At 33.9% G+C, this 18,660-nt stretch overlaps 1 protein-coding gene across 2 annotated transcripts in view; it reads left to right on the forward strand.

The window, feature by feature from the left end:
• LOC103606262 (protein SCAF8) overlaps positions 1-17,264 on the forward strand; it is a 56,356-nt gene extending 39,092 nt beyond the window's left edge. The window contains exons 9-18 of one of the 2 annotated variants that reach the window (XM_008590872.1): positions 1,108-1,239; positions 1,478-1,590; positions 1,833-2,026; positions 5,318-5,418; positions 8,321-8,434; positions 9,447-9,603; positions 11,452-11,585; positions 13,346-13,490; positions 15,674-15,742; positions 17,239-17,263. In XM_008590872.1, the coding sequence (XP_008589094.1) occupies positions 1,108-1,239; positions 1,478-1,590; positions 1,833-2,026; positions 5,318-5,418; positions 8,321-8,434; positions 9,447-9,603; positions 11,452-11,585; positions 13,346-13,490; positions 15,674-15,742; positions 17,239-17,240 (1,161 nt within the window). In that variant the 3' untranslated portion in view covers positions 17,241-17,263. Of the gene's footprint in view, positions 1-1,107; positions 1,240-1,477; positions 1,591-1,832; positions 2,027-5,317; positions 5,419-8,320; positions 8,435-9,446; positions 9,604-11,451; positions 11,586-13,345; positions 13,491-15,673; positions 15,743-17,238 lie in introns of both variants that reach the window. The other variant, XM_008590873.1, reaches the window with a different exon arrangement.
• The last annotated feature ends 1,396 nt before the right edge of the window (positions 17,265-18,660 follow it).

Below are 18,660 nucleotides of genomic sequence, written 5' to 3' on the forward strand. Positions count from 1 at the left end.
CATTATACGAAGTTATACGAGTTACCAGTCAGTAAAAAAGACAAAAAAAGAGGGAAAAAAAATTGATCTTATTTCTTGCCTTAGCAGTTCTAAAATGTAGGTAGACACCTGTAATCCTTTTAGGGAAGCTGAAACTCAAGAGTTCAGTTAACTTGTTTATCATCACGGAGTTTGTAACAAAGGAACAGTAGTTTTTAGTTGCTTTTTCTGTCAATTATTACTCTAATAACCAGTGGGTGCACCACCCAGAACTCCTTTTATAGATCCTAGACACCTGGAAGATTATGTTTCAAGAGATTTATCTACCAAGTCATGTTTTTCTCCATAGTAATTAGTTTTCTGATTTTTAAATATTTAATCATAATCACAAATTAGGTTCATACTGATTAGCATCAAGTAAGCATTGTCAGTATATCAAGTTACTGTAGATTTTGTCACGGGGGTTGGGGGATGTTCAGATTTTAAGTGTTCCTATAATCAGGCTTTATTGCCTAACTTTTATTAGAATTTAAAAAATATTTTTCATATCTCAAAGTACTTCCCGTTATTTTTGTGAATTCCTAGAGAGGGAACTTGGGGAAGGCCCACGTTAAGAATGGTTTTGCTAGATCAGTGATTTTGATACCTACATTTGAACTTTGTTTTGCCTTTATACACGTAATATTATTTTTTAATATAAAATATTTTATTGGGCTTTTCATTTATAGCATTTTAAATCTAATTATCAGTTAAATTCTAGATTCATTTAACTATATCGCTCCTGATATAATCCCTTTATAAATCCTGTAGTTTGTATTTTCCACAATTAAATGTTTATTTGGAGACCTACTTGATCTTACCATTCTACTCTGATTTTATATACCCTCTTCTCCTTTTATGGAGATGTTACCTGCTTTTAAGTAGACTTAGATTTTTACAAAAGTGCAATTTTATTTTATTTTATTTTCAAAAACTTCCCCCAAAAGTGCAATTTTCGATTTATTAGTTTGTAAATAATTTAACATGGAATTTCTTTATGTATTAGGCTCTTTTGAAGACATGTGATGTTTGCTGTGTTTAAATTTTCATTTGTAATAAAATTAATGATCTCCCTTATGTTCTCAATAGGCCACTCCTCAGGATAGTCAAGAAGGAACATTTGGGTCTGAGCATTCAGCATCACCATCACAAGGGAGCAGTCAACAGCATTTTCTTGAACCTGAGGCCAATTTGGATGATTCCATAGATATTCAGCAACAGGTAAAAGTAAACGCCTTTCTGGATCATAAATTTCTAAAATTAGTTAGAGAGTACACATAAAATATTGTATAATGATGATGTCCAGAATTTATTTTTCTGACATGTAAGCTCTACACTCTGTTTTTACCTGTTAAGCATTCGTGCTACTATCCGTGAATACGTTTTAAGGGAGAATTGCCAGCATATAACTGAATCTCAACCAGACTTTTTGTTTGTTTGCTGTTCTTTTGACTTTAAGGATATGGATATAGATGAAGGGCAAGATGGCGTAGAAGAGGAGATCTTTGAACAAGAAGCTAAGAAAGTGGCTGTTCGCTCAAGATCAAGAACACATTCGCGATCTCGTTCAAGGTTCTGCAATAATATTTAACAGTACCTGTGTGTGAACTGTTAAAATGTGGCAATCACTGAGTAATGTGGACCTAAGCAGTACAGAGATTTGAGTAAAATGCATGTTTGATACTTGATTACAATGTAATATATTTTAAGAGGTAGCTAAATATAAAAATTTTTATATTATTTTTTCCTCTCATTTAGAATTGAGAAACTTGATAGGATAACGTAGGTAGAAGTAAAATACAATTTTTTTATAGATCACCAAGAAAACGAAGGTCTAGGTCACGGTCTGGTTCTCGAAAGCGTAAACACAGAAAGCGATCACGCTCCCGCTCAAGAGAGAGAAAAAGAAAATCATCACGTTCATACTCAAGTGAGAGGAGAGCCAGAGAAAGGGAAAAAGAACGACAGAAAAAGGGATTACCTCCAATTAGATCTAAAACATTAAGTGGTAAGTAACATACTTTTACAAAGTTTTGGTTTTAATAAATATTTTTTAAAAATAGTTTTGTGCTATACGATATCTCAACCAAATTTTATTTTCATACCAGTAAATTGAAAAGTGGTTTGGTAAATGAGTAATTTTGTCTTCCGATTTTGTAATGTGATAGAGAAGAAAAGAAAAAGAAAGAGCAGAATCTATTCAAATATGAGGTCATTGAGAGCTGATTTTCTTAGTGCACGTTAGAAAATATGACTTGACAAAAAAAATAATAAAGCACACCTACCTAGCATCTATAGCATGGAAACAGTGACTTCTATCCAAAGTACCCTAACTGATTATGTACCAGGTTTGTAGAAGTAATAATTATATGAAGCATATACTTTGCTATAATTTTTAAAGCAAATTATAAATTATGGGTTAATACTAGAGTATAAATTCCTGTTGTACAAACTTGCCCCTCCTTATATGTTAAATCTATTATGTATGATTAGAACAAATTTGATAGTGGTGGGGTTTGTTTTAGGAGCAGGCTAGGAGAGAGAGAATTCACTTGGTAGGAATGTTAAGTACAGCAAAGTAACTTGTAATTAGTGGCAGATTCTGCCTAGGGGACTCGAGGTGGGTTATGACTTCTAAGGTGAACTAGTAGACTACAGATGGGTGAAGAAATACATAAAATAGAGCAAATTGTCATTCTTCTCCAAGAGCTAATCATTGATCATGTTATCTAATTTTTGAAGGTCTCCAAATAAATTCCTTTGCCTGGGAGATAGATAAATAATTGGTATAACTTATACTGCTAGAGCATCTTGGAAACCCAGGCCTATAATGAAAGGCAGCAGTCACCTTTTTACTAAGTTTTGGCTTGTAGTAGGTCTTGTCTTGCCAGAATCTTATCTGGTTATGAGAGCTGATATTAATTTAGTAATATTGATATTCCTAGCTCTGGAAGTTTCTGTTTGACCCTTAGAGTGAAGGACTGAATTTAAACATTGTAGTGCCGGCTGATAAAGAAATAATGTCAAAGGTCTGACCACAAAATTTCTGCTATGCCTTTTCACATGATTACCATTAGGACATTCAGAATCATCAGTTTTTTCACTAATATCAGGTTAGAGTTTTTATGTGGATTCTTTCATTTAGTTCCTCGCCTGACTTGTAATGTTGCTGTCACTATTTTTATAGTAATAACTATGCAATTTATTTTCTATTACATATTTATTTTCCTGGGTAAAACACACAGTAAAAAAATTCAGAAAGCACATGAGTAAATACAGTGAATATATCTTTTCTTCTTTACTTCGCAACTGTCCTCATCAGAAACAATATCAATTTCCTTTGGTCCCTATTTTCTCTCGACACATTTTAAATACATATGGTAGTGTTTCCCTACTATTTGTCTTTAGCATGGATTTTAGAGCACAAGGTTTTCATGAACAGTTCAGGGTATAGAAAGCATTGATAAACAATAGCATTTCAAGAAACAAGTGTCCCGTCCCCATGGGCTGGGGGAGAATCATCATTTTTTTCTTGGGGGAAAAATAGTGGAAACAAGTTCGGGAAGATTAAGGAAGCTGGAATATGCAGGACAAAGTAATGAAGAGGAGGGAACTATTCAGTGAAAGAGCTCTAGAAATCTGTTACGGGTTTGTGGTAGGTTGAATAATGCTTTTCCCCACCCCAGCCCCCCCAAAGCTGTTCACATCCAAAACACTAAAGTTTGTAAATATGTACGTTACATGGTAAAAGGGATTTTGCATTCCCTTTTAAATTAAGGATCTTGAGGTGAGGAGATGAACTTGGATTATCCATTAGGGCCTGATTTAATCACAAAGTTAGGAGAAGGAATCAAGAGGGTCAGAGAGAAAAGGTGATGTGATAATGAACAGAGAGAGAAATTGGGAAATGCTATGATGCTGGCTTTGAAGATGGAGGATGGAGCCATAAGCCAGGGAATACAGTCAGCTTGTAGAAGCTAGCAAAGGCAAGGAAACAGATTCTCCCCTGGAGCCTCCGGAAGGAGTGCAGCCCTGCTTACACATTGTAGATCCCCAGAACTGTAAGAGAATAAATTTATTTTAAGTTTGTGTTAATTTGTTAATAGCACTAATACAGGCCCCTTGAGACTTCAGTTGAATAGTAAGTTATATATACATGGGGTAAGAAGGCACTAGACAAAGCACAACTAGCAGGGATCTGTGTTAGCTAAAAGATTCCTGAAGATTTCACAGGTCTGGGGGGAGGTTTGAGTTCTGACTAGCCAGAGTGGAGAGACCTCATTGAAAACCCAGGACACTCAGTGTGATCTAGCCAAGGGTCACACCTTAGGGTGGTGCTAAGTTAGCTCTAGTGTAAAACCTGCTCTAGCCCTGCCCTGTTACAGATAAAAAGTAGTCAAAAAACTGGAAATCCATTTTATAAATGACATGGATATAAATCCAAGTATAGGTCTGCAAATGTGTCAGCTGTAAATATTTTTTAAAAAATAAATGACTTACAGTAAAAGTTGTTCATGCAGACATGTACAGTATAGCTAAAAGTAGGCTAAGTGTCTCATGTTTAACATTTGTTTATTAGAGGGAAGTAGCTTTCAGCAGCTAAGTATCTTCCTTTTGTGATAGGAACTTAAGGGGTTTAATTCAGCCTTTTCCCCTTTGTATATGCATGCAAAGTATTATTTCCGTAAGGATAAGATAGTTTTCAGATTTATCTGTTATTAGGGAGAAACATCCACTTAGTCATTCCAGCACAGAATGATACTTACAAATACAGGTAGGATTGCTGTGAGAAGTGTTTTGGAGACTTTGTTGCACATTAGAATTACCTAGGGAACTTTAAAGCTACCCGTTCCCAGTCTGTCTTACTCCATACCAGTCATGCTCTCTTAGAGTGAGACTTGGGCATCCATGGCTGGTTCAAGTGTATAGCCACACTTGAACCACATGTGAGATGAAAGATGTTGACTTGGCGTAAATGTGAATGTACACCTGGGATTTTAGTTGATTTTTATATGTAACAGATAAAGTGTCCATTAACAGGTATTTTAAATATACACACTATCTTAAAACTAATCCGTTATTATTATTACTGCTTTTTTCCTCAGCTACTTGAAAGAAGTAACTGTGTTTATGTGATTTAGGTGTAACAGATAAAGTGTCCATTAACAGGTATTTTAAATATACACACTATCTTAAAACTAATCTGTTATTATTATTATTACTGCTTTTTTCCTCAGCTACTTGAAAGAAGTAACTGTGTTTATGTGATTTAGGTCATTTATCTCTTATATCTTGACAGTATGTAGTACTACTCTCTGGGTTGGCCAGGTGGACAAGAAAGCAACACAGCAAGATTTAACCAACCTTTTTGAAGAGTTTGGACAAATTGAATCCATTAATGTAAGTGTTAGTTCTTAAACAATAGTTTAAAGTAAAGAAAAAAGAAAAAAATAGAGAGTTTTCACTCATACAAAGAATCATTTCAGTTCCTAATTAGCCCAGTAGTATCTGCCTTTTAATAATGTACGTCCTTACAAAGATTGTCTTACTTCGATCATTTCTATGTCTACTCTGATGCTGTTTATCACCTTAATTAATTTTACTTTTTTAATGGAATTCTAACAAAATATCATTAGGGTTTTATAGCAGTGAAGTGCTTGATTCCTAAAAACATCAGATGTTTGAGTTAGCTGGAACCCTGTGTATGATGTAGTTTAATTTCTTTCTTTTTTTTTTTTTTTTTACTGTATACAGATGTTCCTCGAATTACGATGGATTTATCTGGACATAACTCCATCGTAAGTCTAGGAGCATACTGAGTACTGAGTGCGTATTGCTTTTGCACCATGATAAAGTAGAAAAATGGTAAGCCATTATAAGTTGGGGACTGTCTGTATAAGGAAAGTGAGTCAGTCCCACAGAATTGTAATCACGTGCACATGATGAGCACATAAGTAGTGGTGGAGACACAACTTATGGGATCCTGGTCTCTTGCCAGTCCCCACTCGTACTTCCTTCTTCCCCCCTGCCTCCCTCCCTTGCTCTCTCTTTCTTATCAAACAAAGCCAATGTTAGGCAAGAAAAACTGTAACAACAGTAACTTGAGCATAATGTTCACTCTTCAACTTGATTCTTTCACTGGTTTTGCCCCACCCATTCTCCTTTGGGTATTTTCTTCTTGAGGTCTATTGCTTTTTCCTGGAGATCAGATATTCTTAATTAGTCATTTTAATTGATCTTATCCTTTCAGATTATATGCTTTCTTGTCTGTCTTCACCCCCCTTATATAAATTACAAGTAGTGAAATAAAACTAAGTAATGAAATGTTTTATAGTCCATTTATTTGTTTAAGGAAACTTTCAATTCATTAGTCTTCTGATTTCATTTGCCGTTGTTATACTTTTATGTTTATTGGACCTTTTATCATTATTTATCAAAAAATTGCTCAGTTTTTTTTTTTCTAGTCTTAATTCCCAATGTTCCTTGTATGGCCAAACTTGACATTTCTGTATTAATAACAGCCTTCTTCATTTGAATTGGGTTTGATCATTTTGTATTTTCTTTGAAGTACGTATGATCTCATTGGAGCCTCATAAGAAGCTGGTTAAGTAATTCAAGTATCATTATTTTCCAGTGAGGAAACCAAGTGATTTGCTTGAGTTACACAGATAATAAATAGGTAATTGGTTGAGTATTTCAGATTTCTCTTTCCACAACACAAGAGTGCTTATAGGCTTCTCTTACTGTTTTGTCTTTAAATCTCACCTGTCAAAACCTAGCTATCTTTCATATACCCTTTCTGAATTTTTTTCATCATCATATACTCTTTCTGAAATTTTTTCTCATTTTCTCCTGTTCTTAAACTAATGGTTCTCAGCCCTACTTGTATATCAGAAATCTGTTTTGACATTTGAAAAAATTGGCTGCGCATACTCGATATCTGTAAATTCTTACCATATTGCCACAGCTACACAGGTGATTCTGATGCACAGCAGGAATCACTGCTTTGAACAGACCCTGTGTCCAAGGAGCATTTTGGATTTTCTGGTTTCTTTATCATATTTGTAGTCTTTCTTGTATCAAAGTCCCTTGAAAATCTGTTCACCTTCTCTTTCATCTATTGTATTGCTTTTTGAAAGTACACTACTTGCAAACAATAGGCACTAAGTTATTTTGTGAACTGAAGTGAACTGAATGGTAAAACCCAGGGTGTGAAATTGTTGGAAAATTCATAAACCATTTAGTTAATTTGGGGGAGTTTGAGGACTGAGAATTTTGGTATTTTGTAGGATGTTGGTGAGCTTGAAGAAAATATTTTCAGTGGAATGGTGAGGAGTTGGAGCTACATTGCAAGAGATAAAGAATGTCAGGGGTTGGATGATAGACGTCTCTTTTAAGAACTTTGGTGTTAGATTAGAGATATAGCTTGAGATGTTAGCAAGGCTGAGGGAAAGGCTTTTATTTTGACAAATAAAGCTTTTATTTTGACAAAGAGATATAGCTTGAGATGTTAGCAAGGCTGAGGGAAAGGCTTTTATTTTGACAAATAAAGCTCATTAGGTCTTGAGTAATAGTTAAGTGAAAGAATGTCTTTTGAGTTTCTCAAAAAGAAGCTGAAATTCTGTGTGTAGTTTTCTGAATTAATACATTAAGGATAATTTTATAATATGGTATTTTAAAGAATAGTTAAATGCTTTGTAAATTAGTCTCATATCCTTACACCGATGCTGTTTTCCTATTTATCTTGAAACTTTTGTTCAGAAGCACTTAAAGTTTTATAAGATTGAAAAGTTTTGTTTTATCATTAATTGTTATAGATTGCAGATATTATATTAAAGATACTTCTCCCAAACAAAAACCCTCTTCATGTTATTCAATATAACATTTGGAAATATTTAGTAGGAATAAATTATTTGCTTCAAATATTTTGGCCATACAGTATTATTTCCCTTTTATCTGGTGGTATTGTATATATGGAGTTACACTCTTTTTTTGTTTTGGTAGTCCCTTATTTTGTATTTAAAAAACCTTGACTTGTGATATATATGAGATTTCACATATATCATGGCTTAGAATGAGACTTCATTGTTAGGGTTTGAATTTTGGGGTGTTTTTACACTAAGTAATTGGTATATGAATTGTACCAATAAATATCTGGAGGAAGAAAGGGAAAACAATTCAGTAATCTATCAAAGTTGAATTGGAGTATTAGTTGTCAAAATTCTGTTTCATTAAAACCATAAAATGCCAGAATGAATTTCAATCCTTATACCTTCTCTAAAAAAGTAATTTTTTTTAATAGATGATTCCTCCCAGGGGCTGTGCTTATGTGTGTATGGTTCATCGACAAGATGCATTTCGAGCTCTTCAGAAACTTAGTTCTGGGTCATATAAAATTGGGTCCAAGGTCATTAAGGTAAGATTTTTTGTGGCAGGAGAGGTGGGGGGGCAGCCAACATTTCAATGCCTATTACTTCAGAGTAAGTTTTTCATAGGAAAAGGTCACATGCTCATGTTTTATTGGATTATTAGACTATCCCTGTATTATTTCAGAATTGTTGACTTGCGGGCTTAGATATAGGTAAAATAAGTCCAATAACCAAAAGTTGAGTCAATTTCTTGAAATCACACTTCCACGGTTCTGAGTCATCTATGGCACCATTTCATGAGCAGAATTTTTTCACTTTTACAAATTTGTCTTTTATTTACTCTTTTCTCCCAGCACTTCCTAATTATACCACCTAATTATATTAATTGATTTCTCCTGGTTTTTTTAATCTTATACAAACCAGGCCTTTGTGAAGGGATTATCAGTTAGCATGATTTAATTTTCTTAGTGTTTAAACTGAGAATTTATTGAGTATTTTTCTGTTACTTTTGTGAGTAATACACAGTTTCATTTCTGCTATTTGGAGATAATTTATTTTTTCAGTTTCTGTAACTGAATTAAAACCTTTAAAGTAATTTCTTTTAAGGGGGTTAATGTATGCCCATCTTTTGTCATTTTATGGCAGAGTTTCTCTGTGTAAGCCAAAGATCACTCGTCTCCTCTTTCCTGGAGTACAAGATTTTGTTTAAATTATAATAACTGTCCTAATTATCACTAATATAGGTTGACATTTTTATGGTGAAAAGTAGATTTGGGTTGTCACTGGAAATGTATTGTTTTAGAGTTAAAACAAGAAGTGGAAATGAATCCCATATTGTAAACATTGTCTCTATCCAATGCAAGTTTTATTTTAAAAACAAAAATGGAAAATTCATGGAAAGAAATTTGTCCACTGTTAGTCTTCTAGCTTTGCTCATTTAACTATTTTCTGAAACTACTTTGATTTGTATTTATATTATTTAAATATAATTTTGAGCTTTTTACCTTGTTTTACAGTATGTGTTTGAGCTGCCTTTTTTACTCTTCCCACTCACAATAGATTGCTTGGGCTTTAAACAAAGGTGTAAAAACAGAATATAAACAATTCTGGGATGTGGATCTTGGAGTCACTTATATACCATGGGAAAAAGTTAAAGTGGATGACTTGGAAGGTTTTGCAGAAGGAGGCATGATTGATCAGGAGACTGTAAATACTGGTAAGAACACTAACGCCATTTCGTTGTTTAAAAAAGTTAGGTTTTAATTGAAATGGGTTTTCAGTGTATATTTTATTTCCTGGATTCATCTGAAAAAATGAAAAGAAAAGAAACATGAATGTGTCCGATATACATGCTTTAATGGGTCCTATTTCATAGGTGTCAAAGTATAGATTAGAAAAGTATAGACAGAAGTCTGTAAATGTAGTATTTTTCATGTATGGTGTTGATATTTAAGACAGAGTTGTATATATAGAGGACTTTTTAAGTTTAAGTGGGAATTGGGGACTTGGGAAGCCTCTTTGAAAAGCTCTCCAGATTATTTTGAATAGTATCCATGTTGAGAATAGCAGAAATAGAACTGTAATTTAGGGAGCTCTCGTTCAGATTCATGACGTGTTAGAATACCTATAACCAAATGATCATCCCAGCCTTTTCTTTTTTAAAGATTTGTCTTTTTATTTTAAAAAATTCCAGTTATAAATTCACAAAATGATTGACAATTATAATCAGTAAGAAATCTTAAAATTGATATTTGGGAAAGAAATTTGATATGTATTTCTTCACATCTTAGCATTTATCAAAATTAGCTAAGTTTTGGAATATTTTGGTTGTCAGGCCAGTGCAGATATTTTTAAACTTTTTAAAAAATGGGTTCTGTCAGTTTGTTCCCCATGCCACCCCAATCTTTGATGGCTCTTTCTCCAGGACATTCATTCCTTCAGTAAATAGTTTAATTCCTGCTGTGTGTCAGGCCTAATTTTAGAAACTAGAATTATAGTAGTGAGACAAATAGATAAAAATCCTTCCTCTTGTATATAGCACAGTGATTGACATGCTACTGCCCATCAGCCAAATCCTGCTGGTAGCCTGTTCTGCAAATAAAGTTTTATTGAAAGACAGCCACCCTCACTTGTGTAACTATTTTATATGACTTTTTTTTTGTAATAGTAATTGAATAGTTTCAACAGAGAACATGTAGCCAGCAAAGCCTAAAATAATTCTATAGAAAAAGTTTTCCAACCTACGTTCTAGTGGAAAGAAGTAGATAAATTGTACTATATAGTATTTTGGTGTTGATGAGTTCTAAGAAGAATAAACAGGGAAGGGGGATGGACAGTGAAGGTGTGGAGGTATTGCAGTTTTTTAGTGAGTGTATAAGGTCTGATGGAGAGAGTTATATTTGAAGGGGTGAGACATGCAGCTATCTAGGCAAAGAGCATTCCATACACAGGGAGAAGTTAAGTGCAAAGTCGGTATTAAAAAACAAGGAGACCAGTATAGCTTGAACAAGGTAAATGAGGAGTGAGTAGTAGGAGATGAAGGCAGAGAGGTACAAGGGGCAAAGTTGCATCTTAATAGTCTTAACTTGATCTTTACTCTGAATGAGATGGAGAACTGTTGGAGGAACCATTAGAGCTTTTTTGTTCTATTTTTGCGTAGCTGTATTTTCAGAAGGATTTTTCTGTATTGGGTTAATACTTTTCTAGTTGGTCTTCCTTTGTTGTACCTTGTGATAAAAATATAGAATAAGGTGATTGCTTTGATATCAGACAGCCTTTGAGATATGTATCTATTATATCCCTTCTAAGTGTTTTCTTTAGTCTAAATGTAGTGTACTTCATTTGTGTCTCGTGTGATGCTCTTTTGGACTCCTTAGTATTCTTAGACAGATTTATCTGGGCAAAAATCTAGTGTGGCACCTACAGTTGTGGATATATCTTAAAGATGTGCCAAGGTAGATGAGGGACTTGGATGTGAAGTAAACATAGACCTAGAAAAAAAATGAAAAAAAAAATGAAAAGTTGCACCTATCCAAAGGAAATCAATTTCAAATATTTTGTTTAGAATGGGAAACTGTGAAAAGCTCAGAACCTGTTAAAGAGACGGTCCAGACAACTCAGAGTCCAACTCCAGTTGAAAAGGAGACAGTGGTCACAACCCAGGCAGAGGTTTTCCCTCCACCTGTTGCTATGTTGCAGGTTAGTGCTGAGTGATTTTTTAAAATGTGTTTGTTTACATTTTCTGTTTTTACTCATGTATTTACTTTATAAAACTTGGAGGAAATTGTCCAAATTAGAATGAATGTTTGTCAGTACTACTAGGTAAAAGAATTTTTTTTTAATCTCTTAAATATTTTTTTTTATCACAAAATGTGATATTGTGATAAACTCATTAGGTTTAAAATGAAGGTAAATATGGAAGTATTGCCTGTAGGAACTTGCATGACTGTTTTCTTTAGATTCATGTTTTTTTAAGAAGTCAAATTGACAGAACAATAAGATATATTAATGAGTTTAGTCAAACACTTTTTAAAAATTATTTTTGAAAATGGTGTCATATTTAAATATATTTATTTATTGAACAGATATTTATTGAGTGCCAGATCTGTGACATACACTGTTTCTAGGCACTTGGGATAGGGATACATCAGTGAAAAAAAACCACAAATCCCTGCCCTTTTGGAGCTTTTGTTCTCAACATGGGAGACAAAATATAAAATAAATAGAATTTTGAGATCCTGTGGAAGGAAAAAGATAGGGTAAGGCTGGTTGTGGATGCCTGGATAGGTGCTTACAATTTTAAATAGAATGGTCAGGGTAGACCTAATTGAGAATGTGAAATTTGAGCAACACCTTAAAGGTGATGAGAGAATTAACCATGTGGATATCTGAGGAAGAGATTCCAGGAAGAGGGAACAACTAGTGCAAAAGCCTTATTCCAGTAACATGCTTGGTGGGTTCTAAGAATAGTTAAGTGGGCTAGGGTAAAGGGAGTGAGAGGCCAGTTAGTTGAAGATAAATCTATCTAAGGACTTTGGTTTTCACTCTAAATGAGATGAGCCATTAGAGGATTTTGAGCAGAGAAGTGACTTGATCTGACTTAACAGTTTGAGACTAGCCTGTAGTGAGCATTGATAAAAGGAAGACCAGTTGAAGGACAATTGTAGCAATCCTGCTGAGATATGATGGTGGCTCAGAATAGCAGTGGAGGTGATAAGAAGTCATCAGATAGGAACAGTGGGACTTTCTGGTATGACTGAATTTGGGGTTGTGAGAAAAAGCAAAGGCAAGCTTTTTGGTCTGAAAATTTGGAAAGATGGGGATTCTATTGTCTGAGAATGGGAAAGACTGGAAAGAGTCCTTTTGGGAAAGACAATGGGAAATTCAGTTGTTTTGTACATGTTAAGTAGGAAGTATATTTTAGACAATGAAGTTGAGATGTTGAACAGCACTTGATAAAAAATGTGAAGTTCAAGAGAGAGGTTAAGCTATGGTGCAGATAAATATTTGGGACTTTTTGTACGTAGGATGAGTAAAGGATATTCATGGTGGGATTAAAAAATAAATTTATGAGGAATTTGAGCCATTCTAAATCTATTATTGACATGATTCCCAGTGGTGGCTTGGTTGCATGACATAGATAGGTATTATATAGCTTAGTGGGAGATGGTAGATTAAAATTGAATATGGTATTAAGTATTCAATTAGGTGACCATTACTTTATGACATTTGAATATATTATAGATTTCACAATCTCCAAGTAAACTGTTATAATGTTGCCTTGCTTTTGCTCTAAGTAGGTTCACTCACAAGTATACAAAAAAGAAAAAAAACTTAATATAGTGGTATTTACTTTCTTTCTTAAAGAAATAGAAATAATTTACCTTTACTTTTTCCAAGATGTAATCGTTGCAGGTGAATAAACTGATTAATGGACTTTTTTTTTCTATCCACCAAAGATCCCAGTAGCACCAGCCGTGCCTACAGTTAGTTTAGTCCCACCAGCGTTTCCTGTGTCAATGCCGGTTCCTCCTCCTGGGTTCAGTCCAATTCCTCCACCTCCTTTTCTACGAGCAAGTTTTAACCCTTCACAACCACCTCCTGGTAAGAAATTTTCTTACTGTTTGGACTCTGTTTAGAATATCATTAAAGGGCCGGCCCGTGGCCCACTCGGGAGAGTGCGGTGCTGATAACACCAAGGCCACAGGTTCAGATCCCATATAGGGATGGCCGGTTAGCTCACTGGGTGAGCGTGGTGCTGACAACACCAAGTCAAGGGTTAAGATCCCCTTACTGGTCATCTTTAAAAAAAAAAAAAAAAAGAATATCATTAAAGATGTGTTTTTTTCCAGGTTTAAGTGCCATAGAGCAGTAGTTCTCAGACCCTCGCATACCTCAGAATCACCTGGATGATTTGTTAAAGCACAGATTGTTGGGCCCAGCCTCCAGAGGTTTTGCTCCATTAATTGGGTCTGTGGTGGAGACAGAGAGTTTTCATTTCCAACACATTCCCAGAATGCAGATTGCTGGGAGAAGCACTCACAGAAAATAGAATGGAATTCCTTTAACATCATTGAAAATCATTACTCCTAAAATAATACAAAATTTATGTTGAAGTTTTTATGTGAAAGTTCTCTATAATTATCACTCTTTCATCACAGAGTTTGCATTCAGTTCTATAGATTGTCCCTCCTAAAAATCAGCAGGTTCCATTTTGACATTTTATATTAAAATGTGAATTAAATACTTTTTTTTACCTAATTCTTGATAAACAAAAGTTCCTTGAATCATTGTTTCCAGGAAAAAATTATAGATTACTTAAATACACATCTTATCAATTAAATATATGTAATTCTTATATAGTTTGAGATAGAGCTTTTAATATCAAACCATGGGAGATTAGAACTAGAACAGTGAGGGAAGAGATGCAAGGGATTAAATATTTCAAAATTGAACTTCATGAATTATTTGCATGTTATAAGAAAAAAAGTACCTTGATTTCTGTAATATAAGTTCTTAGCCATTGGGATAGAGTTCCTAAAAACTGTCAACAAGACTAGAAAGTAAATTTGTCACCTGAGAATGTTGTAATTTATTTGTCATGTAATGTAAACTTTTTAAATTGCAGTTTAATACATAATTTGAAATTGACACAGATTTTAATAATTTTATTTTTAATATTTTCAATGTTGAAAAATTACTCTTGTCAAATATTTTCTGTATTTGTGATTTGAAAATTAAAATTTATTTTGGAAGTTTTTAAATGATTATTTCAAAAATTATACCACATTATGTCATTATTTATCCCGCACCGCGCTCAGCCAGTGAGCGGACCGGTCTCTATATGGGATCCAAACCCTCGGCGGCGCGCTCCCAAGCGCCGCACTCAACCGAGTGTGCCACCAGGCTGGCCCTTTTTTCCTTATTTTTAACCAGCATTTTCTAATTGAATTTAATGGTGGCTCTATATTTAAAAAATGTAAAGAAGTAGATTTATAATTTGATCATTTAATATTATGAAGATTTATTTTTTTTTGTGACCGGTAACGGGATCGCAACCCTCGGTGTCGCGCCCGCACCGCGCTCAGCCAGTGAGCGGACCAGTCTCTATATGGGATCCAAACCCTCGGCGGCGCGCTCCCAAGCGCCGCACTCAACCTAGTGTGCCACCAGGCCGGCCCTTTTTTCCTTATTTTTAACCAGCATTTTCTAATTGAATTTAATGGTGGCTCTATATTTAAAAAATGTAAAGAAGTAGATTTATAATTTGATCATTTAATATTATGAAGATTTATTCCAGTGTTCAAAACATAATATAGTATTATTCAAGGTTAATGAAAATATTTTGATCTAGTGGGTAAACAATGTATATATCAAAGAAATAAAGTGACACATTTGACAGATGACATTATTGCATGTAATGCAGTCAGTAGCTTGAAATATAATGTTTAACTCTTATGCAGTTGCTGTCCTAATATATAAACAGGTTACCTGTCTTGTGTTAACTTTGGTTTTACAGCATCATAGAGCATGCCACAGGACTTAAATGAATAAATAAATATGATGAGCTTATGATTAGGATCTCTCTGCTTTACCTAGCTTACTAGAAATCAAATAAGGTAACATATATAAATGCCATTTTTATAATAGAAAATGAATATACAAGTGTCAGGTTGTAGTAATAAAAGACCATTTTAAGAATGTGGAATTTCATGTATGTCTATTGAAATCTTTGATTCAAAGCAAGTAATTTTTCTTGTGCTATTTTATTTTATTTTCCCACATAGGTTTCATGCCTCCTCCAGTTCCCCCACCTGTTGTACCACCGCCTACGATTCCACCAGTAGTACCAACATGTGAGTCTTCTACTTGTAGAATTTTCTTTAATCATGGTAGCATGAGTGTATTGGCTCTCATTCTTGTAAATTATTGTTAGTTTTTTTATTTTGAAAGTTTTTAGACAAATTGCATTGTTAGACGATTTCTAAAAAAATTAATGGCGTCACATGACAGCCCTTATTCATATTTGCTTGTCTCAAAATGTCTTTTTATAATTGCTTTATTTTAGTCAAAATTCAAAGAAGACCCTCACATCATATTTGTGGTTTTTGTTTTGCTTTTTTTTAAATGTCTTAATCTAGACCAGTCCTGCCCAAACCCCCTTCTTTTTTTAATCCTTCATGACTTTTCGAAGAAACAGTTCAGTTCTATATACAAGATCTCAAATAATGGATTTGGTTTTTTGCTTCTTTAATTGAATTTGTTCTGTCTCTTTACATTTCCTGTGAAATAGAAGTTAGCACCAAAGGCTCACTTAGATTCGGTTCAGTTTCTTTCACAAGAATATTTTAGTGATAAATACGTGACATGCATTTGGCCAAAAACCATAGAAGTGGATTTCTGTCTCACAAATAGGAATTCATTGTGTAAAATTTAATGTATCAATATTGGTACATAATTGTTACAAATGTACCACACTAATGTAAAATGTTAATAGGAGAAACTAAATGTTAATGGACGAAATTGTGTATGTATGGAGTATGTGAACTGTCTGTACTTTCTGCTTAATTTCTCTGTAAACTAGAAACTGCTATAAAAATCTATTACTTTAAAAAAACGGAGACAAACACCATCATTATTAATGGTGGCCTTAGTCCCATCACAAGGGGCTTTGGGACTAATTTAATCAATCCCCTCTTACTGGATACCTAGGCTACTTCCAGCTATTTTCTAATGTAAGAAAGTCCACCTTGCAACACATTCACACTCATTGTATGTGGCCATAGCCTATTCAATCATTTTTCTCAGTATTAATTCTTGGAAACAGTATTGCTAGGATAAAAAAAAAAGAAAAATACTTTACAAACGAAATGCTATATTTGATATTACATCACATCAGTAGCCATGCAGTGACCTCTGGTCCCACTTTTTAAAAAATAGACTTTATTTATAAAGCAGTTTTAGGTTCACAGCAAAGTTGAGTAGAATGTACAGAGATTTCCTGTATATCCACTGCCCAATATATTCACATCCTCTCCCATTATCAACATCCCCCACCAGAGTGGTACATTTGTTAAAACTGATGAACCTACATTGACACACCATCATCACTCAGAGTCCATAGTTATGGTTCACTCTTAGTTTCTTGTTCCATTTTTAATGATATTAAGATGGATTAGAGTAATCAGCTGGTGGGACCTGGTCATTTAAAAAGTTCCCCTTCAGTTTTCCTGTTGTTATTTCATTCATTGATCATCATTGCTTGAATCTATTTTTCATAAGTTGCAAAGTAGTGATCTTTCTAAATCTGTGATTCCTTCCACATTTCTTACAGAATTTTTTTTTTTTTTAGGAGAAAATATTTATTTTATCATCTAATGGTACTTAGTTACCTTGAACTACAGCTTGTACAGGAAAGCCAGAGTAGATGCTATATCTTTCTGTTAACTGCCATCCTTCAGAGTAACAAGTTAGGTCTGTGGTTATTTCCAATGATAATATCCAATGACTAAAGAGGGGAAAGGATTTCTCTTTATTTCTTTTGTTCTCCCTTGTCCCCTCTCCCCTTCCTTTTTCTCCTTCAGCTTCTGTAGTGTTTATGGGTAAATGGGCTTTTATTTCCAATCATGTGCATTCATTTTTCTTTTTGAAGTTCACATTGTTTCATCTTGGAACAGTAAGAGGCCTTTCATTTAGCTTCTCTATCCTTTTGAGTTGACTACATTAATTTTTGCGAGCTTTTAATCTTTTTGGCCCAGTATGTCCCAGACTAATCTTGTGTCTTACTGCTCCAGTCTGAGAATCAGCCATTTTTCCACATGGGGTATAGTGTATAGAGACCACAATCTGACAGCTAGATTCTTATTTTTGCTCTTGGATTTTCATTGAATCTAGGAATTTTCAGCCGACAAAACTAGAAAAGACATATTTCAAAAAGAAAAAAGTATAAATATACATTATTTATGAAGCAAATTTAACATTACAGGACTCTTTACTTAGCTGCTTTGATTTTTCTACTTGCCTGTGTTCTCAAATACTAAAAACAGTAACATGATTACTTATTTTCATTATTCTACAAAACAGACTTATATACACCACACACACAATAGTTTGAAAGTAGTAAGACCAATGTTAATGCCAACAACAAGACTGCTAGATGAAACTACGATTTTTCTGCTTCCTTCTTTGTCCCAGAATGTATAATCACTAAGGATGTATAATTAAATTGCTGTTACCCAAGGTTACCTGAAATAATTTTCTCTTTGTAGTTGTGGCACCAGCTTCATATGCAACTATTTTTTTTTAGTTTACATTTATATGAAAAATGCACCTCAACTTACGTGGTTTTGACATTTATATTTTCTTTAATAGAGTAGACATTTCAAAAGGAATGCAAATCAACTCAAAAGTAAATATATAGAGACGTTTATTAGCTTTCTTGTTTCTATTTCCTTTTCCCTATTGTTGGATAGTTCAGAAATGTTAAATATACCCTTTTGCTCATTTTTTTCCTACCTTTTAATTCTCCAGGCTTGTGGACAAACCTTGAGTGATTTAGGCAAGCCTACATCAAAAATTAGACCAAAAAGGCCCTCATTATAAAGAGAGTGTATATGATACATAGAGATCTAAACTTTTGATAATCTAATCCATTTTCCTTGTATTCTTAAACTTTTTCCTCTCACTGTTTAGATAGCATTAGGGTTTTTGGTTAATTTGGAAAAATGGTTTATTTTTTCTGAAAATTAGAGTGTTCAGAAGTTATTTCTGAATA

This window comes from Galeopterus variegatus, unplaced genomic scaffold (assembly GCF_000696425.1).
Source record: "Galeopterus variegatus unplaced genomic scaffold, G_variegatus-3.0.2 Scaffold6415, whole genome shotgun sequence".
NCBI classification, from domain to species: Eukaryota; Metazoa; Chordata; class Mammalia; order Dermoptera; family Cynocephalidae; genus Galeopterus; species Galeopterus variegatus.